General features: G+C 47.2%; 1 protein-coding gene across 1 annotated transcript; it reads left to right on the plus strand.

The window, feature by feature from the left end:
• Positions 1-6,774: 6,774 nt before the first annotated feature.
• LOC136450262 (protein VACUOLELESS1-like) lies at positions 6,775-23,092 on the plus strand. Its single transcript, XM_066450645.1, has 15 exons — positions 6,775-7,758; positions 8,482-8,772; positions 9,603-9,742; positions 17,132-17,237; positions 17,321-17,413; positions 17,720-17,809; positions 17,927-18,040; positions 18,745-18,867; positions 19,093-19,166; positions 19,252-19,306; positions 19,779-19,960; positions 21,244-21,373; positions 21,456-21,558; positions 21,950-22,047; positions 22,595-23,092. The coding sequence occupies exons 1-15, from the start codon at positions 6,892-6,894 to the stop codon at positions 22,760-22,762; spliced, it is 2,634 nt and encodes an 877-aa protein (XP_066306742.1). The 5' UTR covers positions 6,775-6,891; the 3' UTR covers positions 22,763-23,092.
• Positions 23,093-24,712: the final 1,620 nt, after the last annotated feature.

Genomic DNA, 24,712 nt, shown 5'->3' on the forward strand with positions numbered 1-24,712 from the left:
GCACGTAGCCATGGCTCATCGCCCCTAGATCTTTGCTATCCAAATAATGAGAACGAGCGATCGCGAAGGACTGATTGACCTCGGCGTGGAGGGCACTCCTCTCGAGCTGGCGCACCCAAGCCGTGATCTCGACGGCATGAGCCACGAACGAGCTGGTCCCCTCTGACCACACCACCTCAAGGTCATCGTAGACCACTCCGAGGGTGACGCTCTGGATACCGAGCTCATCACTCTTCGCCTGAAGATTTCTCCTAACCTCGACAAGGTCCACAGCTAGTCCTGTAGAAATGCTCTCAACCTCTAGCTTCCGGGTCATCGCGCTTTTGAGCTTAGACTAAAGGGAGCCAACCTTCTGCTATGCATCGTCGTGCTCTTGGCAGGCTTGGTCACACTCTTAGAAAGCATGGTCGTGCTCCTCATGAGCCATGCCACATTTCAAGCGGAGCCTCTCCACGGTTTGGAGCAGCTCATCCTGCTCCTTGCGCAGCCGAGCGACCACCGTGGCATCTAGGCTTGCCCACTTCTCTAGGGCCACGAGCTTCTCCTCAGCCCCTAGCTTCAGATCCCTTTCCTTCTCAACCTCACCCAGAAGGTCAAGGATCCACTGGCGGGTCTTGGCGTCCTTCTAAAGCAACTCATTCCGCTCCTTCCTGACCCTAGCGGCTTCTTCGTCATCCTTCCCCGATCTCGCCGACAGAGCCTCGAACGCCTTCTCGACCTCGTCAGCATCCCGAATGGCCTCGGCCACCCACGACTAAAGATTGGCCACCTCCTCGGTGAGGGGAGTCAGCTCGGCCACCCACTGCTGGGTGGCAACAAGTTGAGCTGTCACCTCCCCGTGTAGCCACGCCACCTCGATGAGGCGGTCCCAGGTTTACTTCTGTTGATGAAGGAACCAAGATTTCCCCTGGCTACAAGCTATAAGGGACTATAGAAAGATGATGGTCAGGATACAAAAAGTATATAAAGGAAGATAAGGGCAAGAAGCAGGACCAAGCAATACCTGGCCAGAGGAAACAACGACATCGTGCAATGCACCCATGGTGTGGTCTAGGGCATCAAGCACAGACACGATCCCTACGTCAAGGCTCTCCCGCTCCATGCTCTCTGCGGCGTTGTCTAGGGTAAAAAGCATTAACGCCGCATCCTACGGATCTACCCAATGACGTCAGGGCCAAGGACGACTCCTCGCTGGCTCTAAGCACCGCCGACCCCTCTCGCCGTGACGTCCATGCTGGGACTCCCCCTCCAGTGATGGAAGAAGTCAGCGGTGCAGACACCAACCTCTCTCCCAGCACCATGACTCCCGAGGGACCCTCGGCCGCGACCCCCTCCGTCTGGCCCACGCCAAGCGCTGTCGCTTGGGCCGCCGATGGCATGGCTCACGCCGGTGCCTTAGGCGCCACTACGGTTGCACCCTGCTATGACCCATCTATCACAGCCGCCGCCACCCCCCACCTATGTCGGTGGGGTCACGACCGGTTATGCCATGCCTGCCATGGTCGGCGCCACGAGCGCGGTAGGCAACCCTTAAATGCCCACGTTCGCCTGTCCCACCAAGGGCAAGGCCAAACCATGGGCAGCGCCTGACCGGCCGGTGACACGGTCACACTAGCGCTGCTCTCGCCTGAAACGGGCACAACACCAACCGACGGCTGCCGCCTCGATTGGAGGATTCCGCTGCCCGTCGATGCTGCAAGGGATGAAAAACATAAGTCACGATGAAATCTAACTAAAACAGGAAAAAAGAGGAATTGATAACTCACCTCAGTGCCGTCGAGCGACAGATGCATTTGGGGGGTGAACCCCCTGACCTTTGCTCTGCTTCATCGGAACGAGGCCGTTTCGAGCCCACCCCCTGCTCCTAGGTAGAGGGGCTCACCCTTGGCAGCTCCTAGGGCACACTGACAGAATGCCCCGCTTTGTTTGGCTCTTCAGGCGTGACGGCGGAGCCGCATACCTCTGTTGGCTCCTGGGGCAGTCCGACGGTACGTCCTGCCCCCACCGGCTCCCCTGATGTGCCCTCCCCTCCATGGAACGGGAAGGGTCCCAACGCCTATAAGGACGAACCGACGCCTATCAGCACATCCTCGTTCTCTAGGTTGTCCCACTCGATATCATTGGCTACCGTTTTTTCTTCCTCCATCACCTCATCGTTGTCACCATCATCATCATCATTGTTGTCGATGTCCTCCCCTCATTCCTATGCATGTGGCTTCTACTGCTTCTTCCTCTTCCTATCCTCCTTTGCCTTTCTCAGCCGCTCGCCCTTGGCATGATTCGCCATCCTCACGACCAAATCCCTCGACAACGGCACCGGGTGATCTGTGAGGATGAGGTCCCTCGACTGGTCCCGACACTCTCAAAATTAGTATCATGGGGTCAGAAATCAATTGAAGAGAATGCAAGAGAAAGGGAAACTTACAAAGATGATGTAGCCTGGCTCTGGCCTCATCGAAGGATGCCCTGGCACCGGGTAGACAAAGTCGAGGGAGGCACCCACATCATCCTACAAAGGCTCCATCGCCTCCTTGATGCGTTGCGTGATCTCGGAGTTGGGGAGCATTCCCTCGGCGAGCGCCGTTTCGTCAAACGACGCCTCGGGCGCCATCGCGTATAGCAGAAGCACGCGCGTCATCAACGACGCCACCCTCCTTACATGGTAAGCCCCGATGACGCCCGACCCCTTCATGCCATTCTCCTTTAGGATGTGGATGGCGGCGATGTGGTCTTGGATCTTTTTCTTATCCTTCTTCGGGATGCCCCACTTCCTCCACTGCTCTAGGGCCTCTTCAATCAGGCGCCTGATAAACTCTGGCAGAGGGGCGGTGGCGTCATTCTTGAGGTAGAACTACTACGAGTGCCACCCCTTGTTGGACGTTGAGAGCCGTATGGACAAGTACTCGCCAACCCAATTGTTCCAAAGTTGGATGTCGGCGCACCCCATCGGCATGTGCAGCTCATGCCTACCGCTTTTCTCCCTCTTCTTTTGTAGGTTGACGGTGAAGAAATGCCTCCACAAGTCAAAGTAGGGGCTGATCCCTAGGAATCCCTCGCACAGCACGATGAATGTCGCCATGTGCTGGATCCCATTAGGATTGAGATGCTACAACTCAATCCTATAGTAGTGCAGCAGCCCCCAAAGGAATTTGTGGGTGGGGGTCGTGAGCCCATGCTCGTGGAAGTGGGCGAACAACACCACGTAGACGTCCGGCGGCGATGGCAAATCCTCATCGCCAGGCAACAACCACTCCTCGCCTGAGGTCCGCATGCGGAGAATACCGTGATGGATGAGGCCCTCCATGCGCTGGAAGGTGATGTCGGAACGGCACCATGGATCCATTGGAGGTGGGGGAGGATGGATGTGGGCTCAACGACGGTGAAGATGTGGAGGCAGGAAACCTAAGCATTGGCAGTGGTGGCGTGGCTACGGAGGTAGGGATGCAGGCATGCATATGAAACACGGAGGGCTAGCCCTTTGGTTTTATAGGGGCAATGGGTGTGAGGAAACCAACCGCCCGGCTAGATCTCCGCGCCTGCCACGACCTATCACCACGACTCGTCGTGGGGCATGCGCACGCAACCTATGGAAGTCCCCTCGGAAAATGCGCCGAACATTTTGCCTCCCTGAATAGACCGTGACCCATCACAGGTAAAAGGGATACAGAGCTAAAAATGCTCCTACAGCCCGTCTAGGCCCAGGAGTTCAAAGGTTGGCCACCGACGGATTCAACAACCGCTCTAGGCACCTTTAGATTGAGGGGTGGAAAGGGATGGGCCCACTAGCAGCTAGAACCCAGGTGCATGAGCAGCATGGGCATCCTGGCCACGTTCGAGTCTTGGCCAGATATGATCCATGGTTTTTCCTCAAAGAAAGGCAGAGAGCCCTCGGGACCGGTCGAACGGACCCAAGAACTATATGGATTGACCACTAAGAATCTAGAGTTAGTCACCAAGCTGACCCAAGCTGGATCCCCACGAATGGGATGCCGAGGCCCCACTCGGAATAGCCCATTAACCGCTCACCGAGCACCATGATTCGTCCATAGAGGAAAATCATGACACGGCTCGACCCCTCCATTTTTATTAGAAAAAATGCTTGAGGGAAGACAATCACAAAGACGAGCCGATCCTCGACCAGACCCCTACTACGGGGGGGGGGGGGCTCAAGGAAAGTTGGACTCAAACGAAGATCGAACGCGCGGTCACAGAACGACAGACCCCCGTAGGGGTCAAAATCAGGAAAGACCTTTTCCGACCCACCAAATCTCACGGCTATACCCGCGAGGGGTCCGATCTTGACGAAAGGGAATCACCGTCCCTAGGTCATGCCATGGGCGATAAAAGAAGGCTAAGGCCCTTAGGGTCCTCCCATTCAGAAAAGCCTTCGAAGAAGTATTCTACTCCTCCGCAGGCTCAGGGGTTATTGTCGGGGACCAATACTAGGGTACCCGAAGAGGAGGAGCTAATGATCATCAACATTGATTCATCCGAGCAGTCAAGAGTGTGACTACAGCTCCAACCGAACCCCAGGCGCATGGGCTCCACCTCGCCCATCCTCTGAGGAAGGACTCCGCCTCGCCCGACCTTTGAGGGAGAGCTCCACCTCGCTCGACCCCGAGGCCACGGGCTCCGCCTCGCCCGATCTCTAGGGGCGGGCTCCGCCTCGCCCGACCATGAGGCCGCGATCTCTGCCTCGCCCGACCTCAAAGTCATGGGCTTCGCCTTGCCCGACCTCTAGGAGCGGGCTTCGCCTTGCCTGACCTCAAGGCCGTGATCTCTGCCTCGCCCGACCCTGAGGCCACGATCTCCGCCTGGCCTAACCTCTGGGTGGCCTCCGCCTCACCCGACCTCTAGGGGTGGGCTCCGCCTCGCGCTGACCCTATGGGTGTGAGCTCCATCTCTTCCAACCCCTTGGGTTCATACTTTGTCTCGCCCGACGGAGACCCATACCGCCGCCAATGACTCAAGGTCCAGACGTATGGGCCTAGGTCAAGACTATGATATCAGGGAAGAGACTGGCACGCCTCGATGTAACCCGTGGCCATGACAGGCCATACTAGAGGGTTCACATCAAGAACAACGTCGGGCGTGCCGGTGCTATTCCGCCAAACCCTCGTGCAAACGATGACAGGCACGTCAGTTCACCACGACGTCCGCTAGGACGGGATGAAACTCCATGACCGGCAGACGACGCCTGCGTGTAGCGCCAGTGACGGATAGGGCCGCGATGTGGAGCTGTCCCTATTGACATCTACAGGGTCGGTGGGACCTGTATGAAGGAGAAGAAGGACCCGACGATCCTGGAAGCTTTTCTCTCTCTCTCGTTCTTCTTCTTTTCCTCTGTTGTAACCCGTGCTTTTCCTTGGCCTATAAAAGGGAAAGTAGGGCGTCCCCTGAAGGAAGGCCGATCGGATCACCCAGAACCGATCAGAACACGAGATAAACACACAAGAACACGACACGAACACACGGTCGAGCAGCGATGGAGCTCTCAGCACCCATTCACTCTTTCCACCAGAGACTTGGGATCCTTTCCTTCTCTTGCCTGTTTGTAACCCCTACTACAAACTTTCAGTGCTAGTAACACGAGCAGCAGCGATGAATTGGACGTAGGGACTTTCAGCCCGAACCAGTATAAACCTCGTATCCCCTAAGCACACCATCCGAGTCAGACGCGCAATATTAGAAATTTACTCGTTAGTGGTAACTCAAAACACCGACAACAGGGCGTCATTGGGGCACTGGAGGCGAAGTAGGCGACTCGGAGGGAGGTAGCATGAGTGGACAAGGAAGAGAGAGAAGAGAGGGGTTGAGGAAACAGGGAAGGAGAAAAAGTAAATAAAGAAAAGAGAAAAAAAGAGATAAGGATATTATGACCATTTTGCACTTTTTATCTACGTGAGGAGTTGCTGGACCAAACGTTCCTCTAGACGAGCTGCTTGGAGAAAAAAAGAAAAGAAAGAAGTGAAGGTGGAACCAGAGCTCTTTTGGCCGGAGTGCTCTAACCTACATATACTTTGTAGTTAGAAAGCCAACCATGACCTCTCCCTTAGGTATTCTAGGAAACATGTTGTTCCTCCGAAGGCCTTGTTCGTTTAGGCCATTCCCCGCCGGGATTGTGGCCCGATCCACGTGGATCAACCCGTCTTGGATTTAATCCCGGCCCACGAAAGAAGCTGCATTCGGTTAGCCCACACGAGGTTTCTAGCCCAGTCCATCCCAAGGAAAACCTATCACCCCTGTCCGGGAACTAAGCCCGGCCTTGAGTGGCGTGGGAGGATTCCCTACGAGGGCACGCGAAGGCGCGAAGCAGCATCGGAGGGAGCGGCGGAGGGACGCCTTCCTTGCATGTTCTAACCGAACACAACAAATCAGGAGGGGATTAGAGGGAGGATGGGATGTAATCCCCAAGAGGATTGAGTGATCCACTCAATCCCTCTCTGGATTGGATCCCCTCACGGATTCAGACCCTGTCAACCGAACAAAGCCTAAATGGTCCTCAAGTAGCATTAGATCATAGCTGCTTTTCTGTCACACGAACTGATTGTAATGGCTACTTGTGTTGCACAGGCTTTGCAGATTTTTGTAGGTAAATAAAGGGGCACACCAAACACCTGCAAAATTCCTGGACTCCGGGCCTCCGGCCTTGTCGTCGACGAGTCCACTTCCACCGACATGATGAGTTCATCAATCAGAATGGGCTGGACTAGGCCCACCTGCCAGCACTACTGGGCCGCGAAGCGATCCCCGGCCACGCCCGGTTCCTACACGTCAGCGCCCAACCCGTCGTACCTTGACCCCGAGTCCACCTCTTTCACCCAGTCCGGCGACCCGGCCGCGCTCCCGCTTCGCCTCGCCGCCGGCGACCGACCCCACGTCTGCCCGGCGATGTCCTCCTCCGTCTCCATTGCGGCGGAGTGGGACCTTCTCTCCGACCGCTTCTACCGCCGACTCACGCTCTACTCCCCGCTCCTGTGGTCCACCCCAGCCGCGGCCGGTGCGACCTCGTCCTCCTCCGGCGTCGGCGGTGCTGTGATCGGTCGCCTCGACCTGTCCACCCACATTGTCGCCGCCGCGCCCTTTGGAGGCCCGATCGCCGCCGTCCGCGACGACTCTAAGATCGTGCAGCTCCACTCCGAGCCCTCCCGCCGCCGCCTCCTCCTCTTCTCCTCCTCCGCCCACCCAATTGCCTCCGCGCCCTGGCCACCCCTTCTCCCGCGCCTCCACTCGCTCGCCTTCTCCAGCTCCCTCAGCCTCCTCGCGCTCCTCTCCGACGGCTCGTTCCTCCGCTTCCGCCTCCCCGATCTGCAACCCAGCCCTAGCTCCAGTCCCGTTCCCTTGCTCCCGCCGGCCTCCGGCGGCGTCGCCGACGCTCTATTCTGGGGCGGCGGTGTAGCCATCCTCACGGAAGACAACCGCGTCGTGGTGGCCACTGACATCGAGGCCGACGACCCTCACCCCCGTGACCTCGCCGACCCAGGCATCGGTGACGAGGAGCATGTTCTGTGTATGGCCGTGGTGGAGCCACAGTTTGTCATGTCGGGGAGCCCAGAAGTGTTGCTTGCGGTTGGCGACCGGGTCATCGCAGTTGACGAGGATGGCGTACAGGTGCTTGGGGTGGAGCTGGAGATTGGACCCGTGCAGAAGATGGCAGTGTCACCCAATGGCAAGCTTCTTGCAGCGTTTGCACATGATGGGCGCCTACTCGTGATCCCCACTGATTTCTCTAGGATCATATTCGAGTATGAGTGCGATGTAAGTTATTTAGCTCTACTGCACTGTGCTATCGATGTCTGAGCTTACTTAGTGCTTTTGTTGAGCCTCCAAGCATGAATTGTTATATCTAACTCTGAAAATACATAATTATCAAGCCATTTAGATTAGTTTGCATTGTAGCTGAGGGAGGTTCTGACTGATGATTGTTCCTACATAAAAATGGCATTGAATGTGTTTTTTTGGCTAAGTTATGTTGTGCAGTCTCGTGCCTGAGAAGCAACAATTTTAGTTATGTCTCTTATTGATTGGTCACTGTTAGACTTTAGTAAGCATATAGCTCTGTCTATGATGAACAGTGTGTTTATTTGGCTGTGGATATTGCTACCACTTGAATTTTCAGTTCCCAAATCCCAACCTCTGATATTGCTACCACTTGAATTTTCAGTTCCCAAATCCCAACCTCTGCTCTAGAATAGAGCATGTAGATGCTCGGTGCCACCTTCATACCTAGCACCTAACAGCTCCTTAACAAAAGAGAAATATAACTGTACTTGGAAATTTTCTCTTTTGTTTTTTGGTTTTGCTCTATTGCCCTAGTCTTCATTTGGGACTTTATCTCTGCATTTTAAGCAATAGAGAAAGAGTTACTGAATTGTACTCTAGATTAGATATGCTTCTGCCCTTTATGTTGTTTTTTTAGCACTGTCTTGTACCTTTGTTCATTAGTTAACTGCCTTTTCTTTTCTTTTGGCTATCTTGTAGTCTGCATTGCCACCAGAGCAAATAGCTTGGTGTGGACTAGACAGTGTACTCGTCTACTGGCCTGAGGTGCTGTTGATGGTTGGTCCAAATGGAGATCCTGTCCAATACAATTACGATGAACCCATAAAACTGATTCCTGAGTGCGATGGTGTAAGAATCCTCTCTAACTCAAGTATGGAATTTCTACACCGAGTCCCGGACTCTACTACATTAATTTTTGGCATTGGAAGCATGTCTTCAGCGGCATTACTGTATGATGCTCGTGATCACTATGACAGGCAAAGTGCAAAGGTACTTTCTATAATCCAAGGAACTTTTTTAGCTCCTTTTCCCATGTGAATAAATTATGAATGGAGGTAAACATCATTTCATCGTTGTACTTTGTCTTATAGGAGTACTAGTATACATCTACACACTTGTTGCTAGCTTAGTGATTAGGACCTTCTGCATGCTACATCTACACACATGCATTTATCCACTAAATGCATGTTGTATGAGCTAGGTTGTGATACGATTCTAAGTTGTTCCAGATACGCTGAAAAGAAGTTAAGAAATGCCTCAGTTGTTAATTTCTGTTATTATCAAGAGAATATTCTCCTTTGATCTTTTGTATGTTCACACACACAAAATTGCTAAAACAAACAGAATAAAACTAGAAGAAACCACTTTATATCGTCTCAAAATATGAATTGCCAACTGGTTTGGCCTTAATGGCTGTTCCCACACAAAAGGCTAAACAAATTGGGAAATGACTCCTTCCCTGACTCGTTTATCTACTCATTGTTCACTTCTCTTTTTATTCATAATTGAAATTGGTTTTCTATGGTAGACCACAGCAATATCAAATGCTGGTTTTCTATGCAGGTGTTGTTAACCGTGTACAACATTAATGATTCTACATATCATATTTTCAGCCTGGTAGCATATGTATCTATAGTATAGCGTATTAGCTTGACCTGTTTGCTTATGCTTCACCTTATGGCCTTCCACACATGCAAATTATATCAAAGTTTGTCAATATCTCAAGTAAGACGGGTACCATAGAAATACTTGTAGTCATTTGGGACATTAATCTCATCTTATCTTGTGAACGAGACATTAACAATATTTCACACTTGCAGGCTTATGACAACTATCAACTAATATCATCTTCATTGCCTGAGGCAATTGAGGCTTGCATTGACGCTGCTGGCCATGAGTTTGATGTTTCACGCCAGCGCACATTGCTGAGAGCTGCTACATATGGCCTAGCTTTCTGCAGGTTCTCTTTTCTGCCTTTAGGATGCTATATTTGAGTACTTCATTAGTACTATTAGTTTGCTTATTTGTCAGTCATCATGTTTGATTGCTCTTTTCCACATTACTAATTTTATAAGTTGTTGTTGGAGAATACTTTGTATCCTTGACTGGTACTGTGGTACACATTCTAAATTTTGACTTAAGTGGTTTTAGATAAAGTATGGGAGTACTGTTTCTTTCAAGTATCTATTTTATGGTAACATGTAGAGACATAGAGTAATATTCATGCAGCAGACAATTTTGCTCTAAGTATCTGTACCCTGTCAAGTACTCCCTCCGTCCCAAAAAACATGTCACTCTGGCAATTCTAAGAAAGATTACTGGCCAAGGTCATTTACCTAGGTGCCCCTAATTGTTATAGTGATTCAGTATTGTTTGCTACACTAGCCAAGATTCTCGAGGTGAACTGGTTAGAGCGTTGAGCTCCGGGAGTCATTGAAACTCCCATCGCACCCATGTTTGAAGCATGGCACCTTGTAACAAAGCCCAGGGGGGATTTCTTCTTCCCCCCCTGTGGTCCAGTGTTTTTTTTGTTTGCCACACTAATTAATGGGAAAGGATGTAACCTTCCCTAGTTAACTACACACATTCATGATCTACTCAATAGGAAAGGAAGCAAATCATATGATTACCCACACATGCATGAGGGATGGAATTAATGCAGATGGCCCCACTAGCTGTCCACAAGCTACAATGACATGTTCTGTGGGACAAATTTTAAATCCTAGAGTGACATGTTTTCTGGAACAGGAGTATGTACAAGTAGATGGGATTGCCAGGCTGGGTCAAAGACTCACAGGGTAACAATGCAAGAGAAAGTTATATGTGAGCTTGTTCTCCAATACTTGTTAGTATAATTTAGTTCTGCAAAGGCCAAGGTTAGGTCCACAAACATCTTGAAGAAGCTGCCTCCTTAAGCCTAATGATTAGTCGACTGTGCAACTATACTAAACAGTTAATCCTCTCAACTGGAGTAAACATGTGAATCAGTTTTATGGATCCAGGCTACTAAACTTATATCATCAAAATTACGCAATTAGTTCCTAACAAGGTTGCCAGATGGATTCCTGATTTCAAACACTGGGAATTTAGGCAAGCCTCTGGATAAGTGCAGACAAAGGGGTGATGCTTGATAGATTTCCCTGCTGCAACGGTTTCAGAACCTTCCTACTGACGCGGGAGGAATCTGAACTCTGGATGCTTGCAGGTGTGAAAGGACTTGGTGCCGTGGTCGCCACTAGCCCCCCTGTCCAGTAGTTGGGAGTTGGTCCAGCTGGTCGTAATATATCTGTCTTTGGCGCAAATGTAAAAGTGTAGCCCGGTGATCATGGGCAAGTGGTGTAGGCGTGTGTGTGCGTGTGCGCTGTGTATGGCTATTTTGGCCTAACCCTTCTTCTCTTAATGCAATGATATGTAGTCCTCCTGCATATTCGAGAAAAAATGCTTGATAGATTTCTTTTAGTTCTATTATATGGTTTTCAGCCAAATCTGATCTTGAATAGAAATGCAAAATTAGTTTAGGTGTTGAAGAACAGAACAATAATATGAGAAGATAGCCGAGTAGTTGAGCTTTTGCTTCAAAATACCCAGGGGAAAACATTCTGTTTAGGAGACGCTGGTTGTTTTTCCTGCTACAATATAAGCTTCTCCATTTACCAAGTTTTTTCTTATTGCCTATGTGGCAGCTTGCTTTTTTTTTGTCAAGATTATGGAAGGCTCTAATTTAAAAAATTAGCTCAAGCAGATCATAAATAATATTGCTCTTTTCTGACCCTAACTTTGTTGATCAGTGGAGCATATGTTTTCTGGTTAACAGCAACTGCTGTAGTGCTGCATGCCCATGCCTTTTAACTTGGACCATAGTCTTACACATTACTGCTAGTTTGGTACCTCATGTTGCAATATTTAACTGTTATAGCTCAACTCAATTCTTTTATTCCACCAAGTTTGGAGCTATACTAACGAGTATCTTTGACAATTAATTACTTGTAGTTGTTCTTTTTGAGTAGTGCTATTCCTCTGTACAGAATAGTTTATTGCTGATATTTGAACCTGGCATTGATACCCAGTGTAGAAGTTAAGTCCTGCTCCCAGTTATCACTTAGTTATCTGTGCTTAATTATGTTTCTGCTATTAAGGCCTTGGGCAGCACAAGTGACTGTGCAAGTACCCAGGCAGTTAGCTGTTTAGTTAATGCTCTAATGAGCCATCAATGTAATCAATGTGCTACTTATCTCCTATATATGAAAGAGCAGTCGCCTGGGTGTTTAAGCCCTGGCTGATTAGTTTCTTTGTTACCTCTAACAATTGGTATCAGAGCTTAGGTTAGACACCTTCTCACCTTCTCATCTTCTCCATGTCGTCAACCTCCTCTGAGCGCCGGGCTAGGAAGTCCAAGGGAGCCACTGAGGGCGAGCTGGGCGACCCCTCTGGCAGGGCTGCGCGCTTGAAGGCAGCAGAGGAAGCGGCGGCGCTGGCTGTCAAGGCGGCACAGCAGGCTGCAGCAGCCGCGGAGGCGGCAGCCAGGACAGCGCAGGAGCTGCGGGCGGAGATAGCAGCAGAGAAGGGAGATGAGGAGGAGGAGGAGGAAGAAGAAGAGGAGGACCGGAGGAACCGGCGGCCGCGGACTCCGCCGCGGGACAGGCGCCGTTCACAGTCACCACTGCGTGACCGAAGGCGTCGTGGCGGCGGTCGCTATGAGTCGCCGCAAGGCAGGGTGGTCTACCGCGATTCTGGCAGCGGCACATCATGGCCAATGCTGGACAAGACCAATTATTATGAGTGGAGCCAGACGATGAAGCTCAGGATGCAGGCGCGCGACCTCTGGGAAGCTGTCGAAGGAGGCCCAGTGCAGTTTCGCGACGACAGGCGAGCTCTGGAGGTGATCGTCGCTGCTGTGCCCAAGGAGTTGGGGCTCCCGCTCCTCGACAAGGCGACGGCAAAAGAGGCATGGGATGCCATCGCTGCGACTCGTATCGGTGTGGACAGGGTCCGCCGAGCGACGTTGCAGCGACTGCGTCGGGAGTGGGAGAACATTGACGTCAAGCCTGGCGAGCCGGTGGAGGATTTTGCCCTGCGGCTGTCAACTCTGCACCAGCAGCTGGTGCTTCATGGAGACAGGGACATCGATGAGGCGCGTGTCGTGGAAAAGTTTCTGCGCACGGTGCCGACCAAGTACGCGCAGATCGTCGTCGCCATTGAGCAGTTCCTCGACTTCGAGGCGCTCACGCTTGAAGAAGTGACAGGAAGGCTAAAGGCGGTGGATGACCGTGAAGCGCAAGCTGTGACAGAGCCGGTGTCCATCAACGGCAAGCTGCTGTACACTGAGGAGCAGTGGCGTGCACGTTTCAGGAAGGAGAAGAAAGGCGCAGAAGAAGCTGGCGGTTCTGGTTTCAAGAACCAGCGCGGCGGTGGTGGAGGACGCAGCCGCGGAAGTGGACGCGGACGGGGCAGAGGTGCTGGCCGTGGCGGCGGACGTGGAGAAGGAAATGGCGCCGGCCGTGTTGGCCCCAACACGTGCCTCAACTGCCATCAGGAAGGGCATTGGGCGCGTGAATGTCCCCAGCCGCGCCGTGATGGAACAGAGCGCGGCGGCGGGGGAGGAAATCGTGGTGAACGCGGCGGCGGAAACCGTGGAGGAGGCCGTGGCGGCGGTAACCAAGCTGGGCAGCAAGGAGGACATGAAGGGCGTGCCCAGTTTGCTGAGTGTGAGGAAGATGCAGCTCTGTTTCTGTCTCACGGCTTCATTGAGATGGAACAGAGCACGCTGGAGCTCAACTATACAGCGCAGCGCGTTGAGTTCTTTGAGCCACGTGCACGTGCTTATCTAGGAGCAGATGATGAAGAGATGGCTGGCGGCTGGTACCTTGATTCAGGCGCAACACACCACATGACTGGGCAGCGTGACCTGTTTTCAGACCTGAACACGGACGTTCGAGGCACGGTTCGGTTCGGGGACGCGTCCAAGGTGGAAATCAAGGGTGTTGGCTCAATTGTTTTTGAAGCAAAGACTGGTGAGCATCGTGTTCTTCATGGAGTTTATTTCATTCCGGCGTTGAAGAACTCGATCATGAGCCTCGGTCAACTTGATGAGAATGGCTCAAAGGTGGTGATTGATGATGGAGTACTGCGAATTTGGGAACGCAGCAGCGGTCGCCTACTGGCCAAGGTGAGGCGTGGCGCGAACCGGCTGTATGTACTGCATATGAAGACAGCACAGCCAGTGTGTCTTGCTGCGCGCAGGGATGAGGAGGCATGGAAATGGCATGAGCGTTTTGGGCATCTGAATTTTGAGGCCCTGCGGAGGCTTGGCAAGGAGGAAATGGCAAGAGGGATGCCAAAGATCGATCATGTTGAGCAAGTGTGTGACACTTGTGTCACCACCAAACAGAGGAGGCGATCATTTCCTGCTGCAGCAATATATCGTGCTCAGGATCACCTTGAATTGGTGCATGGTGATCTCTGTGGGCCAGTTACACCAGCAACTTCGGCAGGTAATCGCTATATTCTGCTGCTTGTAGATGATGCCACACGATTCATGTGGGCAGTGCTGCTGTCATCTAAGGATGCTGCAGCAGATGCTATCAAGAAGGTGAAGGCTGCTGCAGAGGTGGAAAGTGGGCGTAAACTGAAAGTTCTGCGCACAGATAATGGAGGAGAGTTTACTGTTGCAGAATTTGCTGCTTATTGTGCCAATGAAGGAGTCAAAAGGCATTACAGTGCTCCTCATTCACCACAGCAGAATGGCGTGGTGGAGCGTAGAAATCAAACCGTGGTGGCCATGGCACGTGCCTTACTCAAGCAGCGCCAGATGCCAGCCAAGTTTTGGGGGGAGGCAGTGATGACTGCTGTGCATATTCTGAATCGGTCACCAACCAAGGCTCTAGGTGATGTCACTCCCTATGAAGCATGGCATGGCCGAACACCCACTGTTGGCCATCTGAAGGTGTTTGGTTGTGTGGCATATACTCGCCGTTTGTCTCAGCTCAGGAAACTTGATGATCGTGGTGAAGCTGGAGTGTTTATTGGTTATGCAGAAGGAGCTAAGGCTTATAGGGTGTTTGAGCCTGTGAGCGGGCGTGTCAGGATCAGCCGTGATGTTGTATTTGATGAAGAACATGGCTGGGATTGGTCCTCGCCGGAATCTGGGCCATCAGCTGTGAACAGCAGTGAATTCACAGTTGAGTATGCCTGGTCAGAGGAGGTGAGCGAACCAGCGCCGCCGTCGTCGCCTCTGCTCCCGGATTCACCAAGAACATCCGCACCAAACAGCCCAATTGGAGTTGAAGGAACAGAGGGCTCCGCATCAACTCATCCTCAAGCTAATTCTGCTCCAGCGGCATTGGAAGTGTCACCACCGCCACCAAGTCCTCAGATTGAGCATGCCACGCCTCTGGAGGATGATGATGATCGACTGGATGCTTATCACGAGGATGAACCACTTCGCTACAGAACTGTCAGCAATATCATTGGCCAGCAGCCCACACCGCCACCTGCAACTCGCCTGTTCGCAGAGCTGCATCTAACGCACTCTGGCGAACCAACTTCGCATACTGAAGCCAAGAGAGATCCAGCGTGGTGCGCAGCAATGAAAGAAGAGCTGCGATCAGTAGAGAGAAACAAGACCTGGGAGCTTGTGAAGCCTCCTGCTGGTCACCGTCCAATCACCCTGAAGTGGGTGTTCAAATTGAAGAAGGACGAACACGGTAATGTTATCAAACACAAAGCCAGACTTGTCGCTCGTGGCTTTGTCCAGCAAGAAGGCGTGGATTATGATGATGCTTTCGCCCCTGTCGCACGCATGGAATCCGTTCGAGTCTTGTTGGCTCTGGCGGCACAGGAGGGTTGGTCTGTTCATCAGATGGACGTCAAGTCCGCATTTCTGAATGGAGACCTCAACGAGGAGGTATATGTGCATCAGCCGCCTGGCTTTGTTGTTGCTGGACAAGAAGACAAGGTGTATCGCTTGCGCAAAGCTCTGTATGGCCTACGGCAAGCACCAAGAGCATGGAATGCAAAGCTTGATTCAACATTGAAGAAGAAAGGTTTCAGACAAAGCAACCATGAAGCTGCAATCTATAGGCGAGGTTCTGGAAACTCTCTGTTGCTTGTCGGTGTGTATGTGGATGATTTGATCATCACAGGGGCCAAAGAGCAGGATGTTGAAAGCTTCAAGGCTGAAATGAAAGCAACATTTGAGATGAGTGACCTCGGGCTCTTAAGCTTCTATCTGGGCATTGAAGTACAGCAGAGCACCGATGGCATCACCCTTAGACAGACTCACTATGCCAAAAGGATACTGGAATTGGGTGGTATGGTGGACTGCAACCCAGCAGCCACTCCTATGGAGGAAAGGCTAAGATTGAGCAAGAAGAGTACAGCCAAGGAAGTTGATCCAACACAGTACAGGCAGCTGGTTGGAAGCCTGCGATATTTGGTTCATACTCGACCTGACTTGGCATTTGCAGTCGGGTTTGTGAGTAGATTTCTGGAGAGGCCCACCATAGAGCATCAGCAGGCAGTGAAGCGTATCCTTCGGTATGTGGCAGGCAGTCTGGAGTATGGCCTGCACTTCACCAAGGCATCCAGTGAAGCCAGATTCATTGGCTACTGTGACTCAGACTTGGCTGGAGATATTGACTCAAGCAAGAGCACTACAGGTTGTCTATTCTTCCTAGGCAACAATCTGGTCAGTTGGCAGTCCATTAAACAAAGAGTGGTTGCCTTATCTAGCTGTGAAGCAGAGTATGTTGCCATGACTACTGCTGCAACACAAGCTCTGTGGCTGTCCAGGTTACTTGCTGAATTGTTGGGAAAGAAAGTGGAAGTAGTAGAGCTGCGAGTGGATAACAGATCAGCAATGGCACTTGCAAAGAACCCTGTCTTTCATGACAGAAGCAAGCATATCAGAATCAAACAACACTTCATCAGAGATTGTGTTGAAGAAGGCAGCATCAAGACTGAGTCCGTCGCCACAAATGATCAACTGGCAGACATTCTGACTAAGGCCTTAGGCAAGGCCAAGTTTGAAGACATGAGAAGCAAGATTGGGATCATGAAGATCAAGGATGGGGGAAGCAGGTCTTAGGGGGAGAACTGTAGAAGTTAAGTCCTGCTCCCAGTTATCACTTAGTTATCTGTGCTTAATTATGTTTCTGCTATTAAGGCCTTGGGCAGCACAAGTGACTGTGCAAGTACCCAGGCAGTTAGCTGTTTAGTTAATGCTCTAATGAGCCATCAATGTAATCAATGTGCTACTTATCTCCTATATATGAAAGAGCAGTCGCCTGGGTGTTTAAGCCCTGGCTGATTAGTTTCTTTGTTACCTCTAACACCCAGTTGGCTTTGGCAGTCGATTTCCACATGAACGCTTTCAAGAAATGTGCAAAATGCTGAGAGTTCTAAATGCTGTTCGTGATCCTGAGATTGGGATGCCACTGACCATTCAGCAGTACAAGGTTTGTGTTACCCTCTGGATTCTTTGATGAACCTCATATTATCATTGCTACCTGCTGTATCTTAATATAGCTGTTCTCTTTAGCTTCTTACTGTAACGGTGCTCATTGGACGTCTCATTAATGCTAATCAGCACCTTTTGGCGCTTCGCATCTCTGAGTACCTTAACCTGAACCCGGTAACGTCTTTTTTCTTCTCTTTCATTTTTTAATTGGAAAAATCTACTTTGTTGTGTGCAAACACTGTACCTTTGCCCTTTGGCATATATAAACTTAGAAGCGCAAGTTGGCACTGTTAGGTTCTAGCATTACATATTTTTGTTCTAAGTTACTTGTCATATGCACAACAAGGTTACTTTCAGATAAATCGGATCACTTAATCTAACTCAATATTGTAAAGTAGTGTGGGATGATGTTCACTGGTTTTCCATAAATTGTCTTGGTAAAGCAATATTATTTCTGTTTACACCTTAAACCTTTTATAGGAGGTTGTGATAATGCATTGGGCGTGTGAGAAGATAACAGCATCAACAACTCTTCCAGATACAGTCCTTCTTGAGGGTCTGCTTGATAAGGTTTGTGTTTACCAAAGTCACACTCAGGCTTATACTTGATATTAGTACCTGGTAAATGCACATCTACTGCAATTATGTTTCCTTTTTTTACATCATTACATGTTCTTTCTGTTGCAGCTCAGGCTATGTAAAGGGATATCATATGCTGCAGTGGCAGCTCATGCAGATAACAGTGGTCGGCGAAGGTTGGCTGCAATGCTCGTTGATCATGAGTCACAGTCCTCTAAGCAGGCAAGTTTAATCTTGTGCTTGTGACTCGGGCAGATATGATGGGCATAAATATGATATTCTCCAGTTAAGTTAAATGAAAAAAAGGGTATGTTAAAAAAAATAAAGATATGGTTTCTTTAGTGAAATTGCCCTAATTATATACATATTGAGGTATTGGTACACCATACCAAACAGCACAGTGTCTTTCTGGTTAACTGGTTGGAGTGATGATCTGATTAGGATGTACTCCCTCTGTTCCAAATTGTAAGTTGCTCTGGCTTTTTTAGATACATAGCTTTTACTATGTATCTAGACATAATGTATATCTAGGTACATAGCAAAAGCTATGACCTAGAAAAGCCAGAACGACTTACAATTTGGAATGGATTGAGTAGTAATTAAACTAGTAGTTCTGATAAATGCGAACCTTTTGTAAAAGATACTATACTCAATTAGGTTGATGGTTGACTTGCCTTATATTGAGTGTGATTCTCTGAGCCTGGGATAACTAAGGCCTTGTTTGGATGCCTATGTGTTTACCTCAATCCATGTGTGTTGGAGTGGGTTTGTATTGTATCTTTCTAGATGCCAGTAGGTCATGACTGTATAGAATATGAGATATTCTTTAATCTAGCATGCTTGAAAGAAAAGGCAAGGTGTTAGTTCATATCTAGCAGGAAAGCACCATGCATTTAAAATCATCTGGAACTTTTTCACCTTCACAGATTCCCTTGTTGCTAAGCATCGATGAACAAGACAAAGCATTATCAAAGGCAATTGAAAGTGGCGATACTGATCTTGTGTACCTTGTGCTATTCCATATCTGGCAGAAGGTAGCTGTAGAGAAGGTAAATCTCCTCTGTCCTCTTTAAGAGATTGATATTTCCAGTTAAGTTACATTTGTTAGTTATTTTTTCAAGGATCCAACATCAAGCATTGATTAATTGCTAATTTGCCACTTTTAATCCTTTTACTTACGATTTAACTAAAATTTTGGAAGGATAGCTGAAAGTGCTCCCTCTTTAAGTTTTGTATCATTGTTAATGTTCTGTAACAATTATCTTATTTTACAGAAAGCTCCTTTGGATTTTTTTGGTGTTATAAATGCAAGGCCTGTGGCTAGAGATTTGTTTATGGCATATGCAAGGTGATATATGTTTTTGGTTTGCGGTTGCTACCTCAACTCTATAAATTTGCTTGCACATAGTTGAAAGCCTCTGGTTTGCTTGCAGACATTCTAAGCATGAAGAATTGAAGGACTTCTTTTTATCGACTGGGAGACTTCAAGTAGGTTGCATACATATTACATAACGATTTGTTGGTTCTTGTATATCTGTTTATTTATTACATGAATGCTGTCCTTGAAATTATTTGCAGTTCAGTACTTGCTGGCATGCTGTTCTGGTTTTTATGCATATACTGTAGCAGTTAATTGAAGGGCGGGCCTGGTGCAAGCGGTAGAGTCTTACCGCCTGTGACCGGAAGGTCCCGGGTTTGATCCGCGGTCTCCTTGCATTGCACAGGCGAGGGTAAGGCTTGCCACTGACACCCTTCCCTAGACCCCGCACAGAGCGGGAGCTCTCTGCACTGGGTACGCCCACTGTAGCAGTTAATTCCATCATCATGTTGAATTCTTTAACAAGATCTGCTGGTAGATGTACCAGATAAATTTTTAATATTTCACAAGTGCAGGAAGTACTAGATTAAAATCACTTTTGCATAAAAAATCACTTGCCTAAACTATTGAGAACACTTCCAGGATGCCGCCTTTCTTTTGTTGAAGGAGTCAAGGGAATTGGAGAAGAACCCCATGGCAAGCAAGGGGTCTCCTCTCCATGCTCCACAAGTGAGGCTCATTGAGCAGGCCCATAGACTTTTTGCTGAGACCAAGGAACATGTTTTCGAATCCAAAGCTTCTGAAGAGCATGCGAAATTGCTAAGGTATTTGATGATTTATTATAATTATGATGCCGAATTTGTCATGTGAGTATACTATTGCTTCTTTCTTGACATTCAAATGATGAAAATTTACAGTAATTTGGTTCTGAGCAAGGTTAATGTGTGATTTGTCACATGAAAAATCTAAGGGGCCGTTTGGATCCCTTCATTTTGGAAGAATTGAAATCTACTTAATGGATTAGGCTATTTGGCTTGGAATTTGACATTCCATAACTTTCCCAAATTCACAAAATAGCCTATCTCAAATTCATAGGGTGAGAGATGGAAATGGATTCTATAGATCACTATGCTATAATTCTATTCTCCAACTTATAGCACACTCTTCAACTCACTTCCCTACAATAGAAATGCAACATATAAGTATGTCCCTTGTATGCCTAACAATAAATATACAAATATATTCCATATACAACTATATTAGCTTAATTAATCTATGTCTAAATTGTAATTATTAGAATGAATTCAATTCCAAGGATCCAAATGGGCTCTAAATGATGTGATGCAACTAAACCATATGATGGAATTGCATGTCTCAAAGTTTATTTGATATGGTGCTTATCAGTTCAATCAGCATGGACCTATATTTTTGCTTCACTGTGTGGGTTTTGTTGTCACTTGTCAGCTCACAAGCCTTAGTCATATGCAACTTCATGCATAAATAATTGTCTTTGAGTGACCTACAACTGTCTAATGCTGATTGTTCTATTGGGACTCTCTTCTTTATTTATTATGTTCTTGGTGAACTGGCAGTTTAGGTATACTATACTTTCAGTTAGCCAATCAGGTAAGGTACTAGATTCATATAGGTTGGCACTTCATTGTGAAAATCAGGAGAGATGTGGCTGCCATTTACTGAATTCCTTGCTGAAGATAGTTCTAGGGTGAAAGTGAAACCATGTGCAGGTTCCTGCTAAATAGTTGTCTTAGAGCACCCACAGCATGTGAAACAACGATGCTTGGATTAGGCAGTGCTTGGATGAAAAATGCTTGTCCGATGCCTCTACATTCACCAATCCCAAGTAAATAAGAATGATTCGTTGCTGTTGTGCCTGCTCGTGAACGGGGAGAAAAACATGCATGTGCCAGGCAGCAGTTGTGGTCTTTCCTTTTTTTTTATTAAGGGTACCCTTTTGTTAACCTGGTGCGTCTCATGAACGAAGCTTAAATGCTGTTGTGAAAAATAAAGTTGAAGCATCGGTGATATGTCAGTGAAATGATGTTTCAAACCTCGCTATGCTATGGCTGCCCTTGTTTCTTCATTCCAGATCACAGCATGAACTTGAAGTTTCCACAAAGCAGGCAATATTTGTGGGTTCTAGTGTTAGTGATACAATCAAAACCTGTATTGCAATGGGAAACGAGCGAGCTGCACTCAGAGTGAAGTCCGAGTTCAAGGTATTCAAATGGCCTCGAAACATGTGGACCTGTTCAATTAATATTGTATTTTAGTCTTTCTGATGGTCCTGTTTCTGCACAGGTTCCTGATAAGAGGTGGTACTGGCTTAAAACATGCGCTTTAGCCACAGTTGGAAACTGGGATGCTTTGGAAAAATTTTCAAGAGAGAAAAGGCCACCAGGAGGTGAGTTTGTAGATATGAATTCGTTACATGAAATGTTGAGTTTATATTGAATGGATATTTAAATGCATGCTTCTACTATGTGAGCAGCCGTGTTAATCATTACTCTACACTAAAGATTTTCTTATCCTTGGAAAGTAGCATGTGTGGCCACTATAAATTTTCTTTTCCTTCTGCTTAAAAGTTGATTAGTTGAAACCTGATCTGAACCCTTCAGCAATGATGTAAACACAAACTTCTCAGTTCTCAGCATTGGGCTATCTTCATTGGCCAAATTTGGATTTTAAGAATATAATGTTTCATTATAATAATACGTTCACGTCATCGATGCCTTGTAAGTATGATAAATTGATAATAATATTGTGAAGTATTAAGTCTCTATTTCAATGTACAGGTTATAAACCTTTTGTTGAAGCATGCATTGATGCTGGTCAAAAAAATGAAGCTGTCAAATATATTCCAAAGTTAACAGATCCTCGTGAAAGATCTGAGGTATGTTTTAATTTGCTTGTTATCTACAAGTCGATACAAACTCCCCCCTCCCCTTATCATGTTTCATTAGACCTAGGTTGGCAGACATTGCTGCTAAGGGAGGGAGGGATAACTTTTAGGGATAAAAGCAATGTATCTAGAAAAGCCTAAATGTCTTATAATTTGGAATGGAGGGAGTATTTGGTTGCTACTTGGTAGTACTATATGGAAGTAGAACTCCATGCTTGCTTGTTCTATGTAAAAACCTAAGAAGAATATGCCTACGAGAATGCAAAGCTGTTCAGCAACATTGATATTGATAGATTGCAGTACAACATAGATCACGTGCAGGATACATACCGCACGGGGACTTCTATGATAAAATTTTGATTCCAGATAAATGAAATGGATGATGCCCAATACGCAACACACATAGTCTCTTACTTGATAGATCAAACCAAATTTTTTTTTTTCAAACCAAGGTATAACCAAATATTTGATTAATATGACTTCCGATTTTAGAAAATGGAGTTGAGAACAAGTAACAACGTTGTGATTGTTTGTATAGGCATATGCTCGGATGGGCATGGCAAGGGAAGCTGAAGAAGCAGCCTCACAAGCTAAAGATAGTGATGAGCTATTTGGCCGCCTAAAGATTACACTTGCACAGAGCAGTGCTGCTGCCTCCATTTTCGACACATTGCGGGATCGGCTATCTTTTCAAGGAGCATATTGATCTAGGTGATTGTGTTGTAGGCCCGGATGTCCACCTTGATGTTTTGAACAGATCGGCCTTTTATTTGTTTATTGCTCTGTTGTATGTATGAAGACTTAACCACAGTGTGAATAGATGCCCATAGAAATTGCCGGTCAGGCGGTCACAGAACTCTACAGCGAGAGCACGTGTGGTTCGCCGGTGACATTTTGGATTTCTGGGATCGAGGATGCGTAGACCCATTAGCTGGACGAAGAAAGTGGCGCGGGTAATTTTCTGCTCCGAGGCCCCGTTTGGGAGACCCCGTGTGCTAACTTTTGAATTGAGAAATAACAATTTGAATTACTAATCTGTATTTTTTTATTAGATTATGGTTAATGAATGTTAGTGTATTGATAAATGCACAATTAGATGGAACCGGTTTTAATCAATTAACAGTTTCATTGTTAATTAGGAGTATTTGTTACAACAAGATTAACTGGCAAGTGTTGCCAATGCCACGGTTAACTATTTATTTTTAAAAATATAAGAGATAATTTATTTAACTGTTTTTGTCACATCCCTCGTCCCTCAAACTAAATAAAAAAAACTTGTCTCGTTCAGCTAATCAAACATATTGTCTGCATCCAATAGCGCCTTTGCGACTCGTTTGTTCCCTGCTGGCCAGCGTGCGATGAGACACGGAAATATATGATGGAAGCCATTTTTTTGAACATGAAACTGATTTTAAAATGCACTTTCGTAACAAAAAAAAAACGAAACTTAGCACATATGTATTGCATCCATATGTGTACTCACATGGAGAAGTTGAAATGCAATTTAATTTTGAGAACTCTTATGAAAATGACAGTTATTTTTCATTTTTGTATGAATTTTTAAAAATGATTTTTTGCATCTTAACGTTTCGTGTGAGTGCATATTTCAATGAACTATAGATGTGCCAAAAATTAAAAATTTTAAGTTATAGAGATACACTTTTTTTGAATTAGTTTTTGTGTTTTCACGGAAGATTTGGTTTACACTGTATATTTTGCTTGACGAGATCATCCCAAAAGTCATGACCACGCTCTAGAGGGCATGTTTGTTTGATGCTCGAAGAAGTTGCCTGGGTCAGACATAGCTTCTAGGCGTTCGATTTTGGATGTCTAGGGCCAGAATCGCTTGCCTCGCCACCCTCGCAGGCTTCAATCCAAACATGTGTTTGTGCAGCCAATAGTGGGACCAAGACTACATTCGTTGATAGAGGAATAAGAGACAAAGCTCATTTCATCCATTCATTATATACCCCTTCAATCTTGGACTAGTGGACTCTTCAGATGGCGTGTTCATCTTCTCCAAGTAGCCGCAACAACATACAGTAAACACCTAACACTGCAAAATTATGCAGGGAGCAAGGAGGAGGGAGTCTAGTTTCACCGCCACTACTCCGCTCCTGTTGGCAGCGGTTGTGTCGCCGGTAGATAGTGTTATTGTTTTTTATACTCTATCTAGACGCTAAACGATAGTCGCTCACTTTTCATTTAGCGTTTAGTTAGAGTAGACGATAAACTAGACAGCTCAACAGTTTTAATTTCATACATCATCCATCCAAGAAAAGGATACAACTATACAATTCGTGTCAGTCAAACTAACTTCACTTTGATCAAATTTATACTGAATAGTATTAACATTTATGTCTATAACTAGATTTACTACGAAAATATATTTTATAATTAAAAAATGATATTTATTTTGTATAATAAATTCTTAGTATTTTTTTATAACTTAGGTGAAACTTTAAATTGCTTGACTACTCGAAAAATGAGAATATATCCTTTTGTGGATAGAAAGAGTATTGTTTTGTTAAACACAGTTGCACAGTAAAACAAACAATTAGACAGACACAATGGTATAGATAATAAACATGTAACTCTCGCATAGTTAAATGATTAATTGTCAAGAAATATCAAATAGTTTTATAAAGTCATTTTC

Source organism: Miscanthus floridulus, chromosome 5, assembly GCF_019320115.1.
Source record: "Miscanthus floridulus cultivar M001 chromosome 5, ASM1932011v1, whole genome shotgun sequence".
NCBI lineage: Eukaryota > Viridiplantae > Streptophyta > Magnoliopsida > Poales > Poaceae > Miscanthus > Miscanthus floridulus.